Raw genomic sequence first — 4,399 nt, forward strand, 5'->3', positions numbered from 1 at the left:
AAGTAACCATGTTTGGAGGAAATTTGTAGAAGCCAAAAGGATCGCAAGCTGGATCCCCATCTTGAAGATGAGTTTGCTAGTGGTCACTTGATGGGGCTGCAATATCATGGGCAGTGTGGGCAAGTTGATGGCTACATCCTGGAGGGGAAGGAACTGGAGTTTTATCAAAAGAAGATTCAAGGAAAGAAGAGGAAAGGGAAGAGCTTGTGGATTCATTGAAGGAGTCTCTCTGTAGGGCCCTCTCTGCAAACCCTATGTATGCTGGGAGATTGCAAAAGTCATGGTCATGGTGGGAGGTTAAATGCAATGATGTAGGTGTGAGAGTATTTGATGCCACAGCTTCTATATCCCTTGATGATTTCCTTCAGTCTTGGGATTTCTCTCTGGAACTCAAACTTAGCTGAATGGAAACCAATCTAGATCTCCTTTTTTAGATGGGTGCAAACAACAGTCCACATTGGCCGGGAGGGTGCACCCTCTGTCTTTCCTAGATCACATGCTCTAGCTGCACACTGTGAGGTTTGTCTACTACTTCGACAGGACCTTGGTGAAGGAGAGAGAGAGAGAGAGAGCTAGAGAGTCGCCCTTGTAGAGACCGTGATTCGGTCTCCCTCCGTCGCAAATCAAGTTGCATTTTTCACCATTAAAAATCAAACGTCTGTGAAAATGGCTGAGGAAGAAGTGCAGTCCCTTGTCTGTGACAATGGTTTTGGTATGGTCAAGGCTAGGTTTGCTGGAGACGATGCTCATCGAGTTGTCTTTCCTAGCATTATGGGTTGTCCACGTCAAACTGGTGTAATGGTTGGTACGGGCCAAAAAGATTCTTATGTAGGTGATGAGGCTCAGTCAAAACGTGAAATTCTGATCTTGAAGTATCCTATTAAGCTTGGTATTGTCACGAAATGGGATGACATGGAAAAGATCTGGCACCACACCTTTTATAATGAGCTCATAATTTCCCCTAGGGAGCATCCAGTGCTCCTAATTGAAATGCCTCTTAATCCAAAGGCTAAACAAGAAAATACGACTCAAATTATGTTGATACCTTCAATGTGATACCAAGCCATGTATTCTAGCAAGTCCCAAAGCCATCCAAAGGAAAATGTGTCCATCTTGTATGCCCAAAGAAATGTAAGGACCTCACAAGGCCAAATGGAGCTCCAAAATCTATGTATCTCAAGATCTATGTAATGGTCCAACATGTCATGTCAAGTCACAGCAATGTATCTATCTATAACCATCTCAAACTCATTGAGAAAAAGAACCTCACAAAGAATACTAGAGCACAAGATAATGAAGAACAAGTCAAAGATTAAGAGCATGGTCAGTATTATTGTTTGATCATGCACATTGGAGAAGAGAATGGTTGAACAATTGAATTTAGAAGTGTTGCATTTGATACTGGGAGATGTGAGATAGTATAGCTAATACTGATGATACTTCATTTCTCTACTCAATAGAATATTTGAATTCTCTTGATCTTGGTGGTGGATTTCCACCTCATTTATTACTATTGAAGGTCAATGCACCCATTATTTTGCTTTGAAACTCGAATCTTGCATGAGGATTGTGTGTAATGGAACAAACTGATATGCAAGGTGGCTTTTGATAGCAATGTTTTGGAAACTGAGATCATTACAGGCACAAACATTGGTGCAAGGGTGTTCATTCCAAGAATAGCCTTCATTCCCACAACATTGTACTTTCCCTTCTCTATGAGGCAATGACAATTTCTTGTGCGCGTAGCATTTGAGATGACAATTAACAAGACTCAAGGAAAAACACTTACTTCAGTGGAGCTTTATCTTCCTCTTCACACATGGGCAATTGTATGTGGCATTTTCACAAGAGAATTCCTCTGCTAGCATTAAAATATTGCTACTTAACAATGATTGCTATGCAGATTCCACTGTTAATATTCTCCACAATAAATCTTGCAAAGAGTTTGATTGCATCTAACTACTTGCAATGTGTGTCATGCTTGATTGTTTTGAATATTAAATCTCTTTGTTAATTCATCTCATGTATGTTTGTTTAATTGCTTCACCTTCTTTTTGTAGGGAAATGAGGACCCTAGTGTTTATTTACTATTGTGCATATCAAACACAAATAAGATTGCAAAAGAACTTTCTACCTTTAGTAAAATATCCTAAAATGCATAGATCTCTTGTGCGGGTGGTTGAGCATCTTCAGAATCTTCCATTTGTTTAGATGTGGAAAGACCTAATTATAGAGATTATTTATAAGGTATATGTGTAGTGTTGCTATGTGGCACCCCCATATATAGCCACGTTGTGTCATGATCACACTCAAGTAGGATTCCTCCATGGCAATGACAGGAGTGTCATGACTTGTGTTTCTCGGTTATGTTGCATCCATTGAATATGGATATTAACCAAGGTATTTATTTGCCTTTGATTAGGTTTCTTTTTTTGTTTTCCTATAATATATTGTTTCTTGTACAAACACACGATCTAGAGCATGGCAGCTATGGTGGCTCATAGACCTTGACTAGACACATGAAGACACGAACATGATAGAGACCAAGGGACTTGATTGAAGTATAGAAGATAAGCAACAAGTAAACTGTGTTGAATAACAAAGTGACAATACCATTGCATTCATCTCATATGAAAGTGACAACCAAGTAAAATGTTATATAGAGATGGGTAGGTGCATGAGTAGGTTCCAGGTCTTTCTCTCTATGCCTATGGGATTCATGCAGCGTGCATGTCTTCAACCCATCTACTCTTACAAAGAGGTAGCATGGATGTGATTGAAAATCTCAACACCCCTCCTCAATCACAACCAGAAGTACAAAGTGTGTAGAGGCTTTAGTGAAAGCAACACCTGCAAAGTGTGGGCACACCATAAACACGGCAAAACACCAGAGGCTGTCGCAAAAAGGCCTAAGTGTGGGTACCACAAACATGGTGGACATCTAGAGGCTATAACAGGGGCCTCAAAAAGTGTACAGAGGCTATAGTCCAAGGCTACATGAGGAGTTTACAAGCTTATGATAAAGGCATTTGGGCTTTAGACATTACAAGACCAAAACAATCTATCAGAGTAGGCGTAGAAGGATTGATGAGGCTTGTCCTTCTCCTAGTGGACTTTTTCTTCTTCTTCTTCTTCTTCTTCTTCCTTTGCTCCATGGTCTTCTTATTCTTTAACTGCAGCAAGATAGGCCTTTTGGGACTTTTTTTTGGTGTGGTAGAACTTCTCGATGTGTCCGATCCTTTTGCAAAAATCATAGAAAAGCTGGTCCTTCTTGCCTTTGTACCTATTGCCAATATATAACACTTGTTCATCTCTAGAGGTGCTTGGTTCTTCCTTAGTTTTTATCTTCTTTTCCTCCTCTAACAATGATGCTTGGATATCAACAAGCTTAGGGTTTGGCATATTGATTAAGGTTGTTGATACATTATTGTATTCAGGAGGCAAACTTTTAAGCAGAATACCAATGCAAACATCTTCTTCCATTTTAATGTTGATTCTTGTAAGATGGGTTAGAATTCCTTCCATGTAATTCAGATGTGTGCCAAGTGATGTGTTGGACTTCATGTCAGGCTTGAAAAATTCAATCAAGAGGCCATACTTTGATGACTTAGGCTGTGCACCAAACAAAATGTCAAGTCTATTCCATGTATCATGTGACGTATCACAGCTATCCACATGGTGGATATAGTTGTCATGTAGCTCCAATTTGATAATGGACTGAGCCTTATCTTATCATCATTCTTTTGCCAAGTGACTTCCAGTTCTGCATCATGAGGCTTCTTTTCTTTGCCACTTTTGATGGCCCCCCAGAGACCCTTCTTCATTAGGATAAGTTTGATGCGAATCTGCTAGGTGTGAGACCCAACCCCCTTAAAGCAAACTGTTGGAGAGTCCTTGCCCATGTTGGAGTTGCAGGAACAATAGCAAAACAACTCCAAAATTCTTAGATTTTAGTAAAAGCAGAAGAAATGATCTTGAATGTGCTAACAAGCACAAGTGCCCAAAAAGCAGTAAGTGACTAGTATCAAGAAATACTTGTGGAGCCAGATATGCTTGGAAAGTCTTCAATAGGTCTTCAAGAACTTCTAGGATATTCAAGGTTGTATTCCTCTCCTTGATTTGATGTTGGAGTAGCCCAAAAATATCAGACCTGATGTGAGGCAAAGCTGATACAAGTGGCAAGAGTCACTGAATAAGTGTCAAGAGACACTATGATACTATGCTTCAATCTTGCAAGAAGTCACCATGATCTCCCCTTTTCAATGATTTGATGTGTGAACTTGCTTGAATCTTCATAGAGTAATTGGATTTAGATGTTAATGCCTTGGCTTGAGTGGTAGGAGAGAGAAAATGAGGTGGTTTTGAGCTTGAAGAATATTTGGCTATGGAGGAAGGATTA

General features: G+C 39.8%; 1 protein-coding gene across 1 annotated transcript; it reads left to right on the top strand.

Moving 5' to 3' along the window:
- The first annotated feature begins 666 nt into the window (after window positions 1–666).
- On the top strand, window positions 667–1,056 carry LOC148010602 (actin-1-like). The gene has a single exon (XM_087671557.1). It carries the CDS (start codon window positions 667–669, stop codon window positions 1,054–1,056), a length of 390 nt encoding a protein of 129 aa, XP_087527683.1.
- Window positions 1,057–4,399: the final 3,343 nt, after the last annotated feature.

The sequence above is a fragment of the Lygodium microphyllum genome, chromosome 29, assembly GCF_053477565.2.
Source record: "Lygodium microphyllum isolate KBCC chromosome 29, Lygodium_microphyllum_v1.1.10, whole genome shotgun sequence".
NCBI lineage: Eukaryota > Viridiplantae > Streptophyta > Polypodiopsida > Schizaeales > Lygodiaceae > Lygodium > Lygodium microphyllum.

Bases quoted from the DNA above. Each gene is read 5' to 3' on its own strand.
- LOC148010602 (XM_087671557.1), top strand. From the start codon at position 667: ATGGCTGAGGAAGAAGTGCAGTCCCTTGTCTGTGACAATGGTTTTGGT.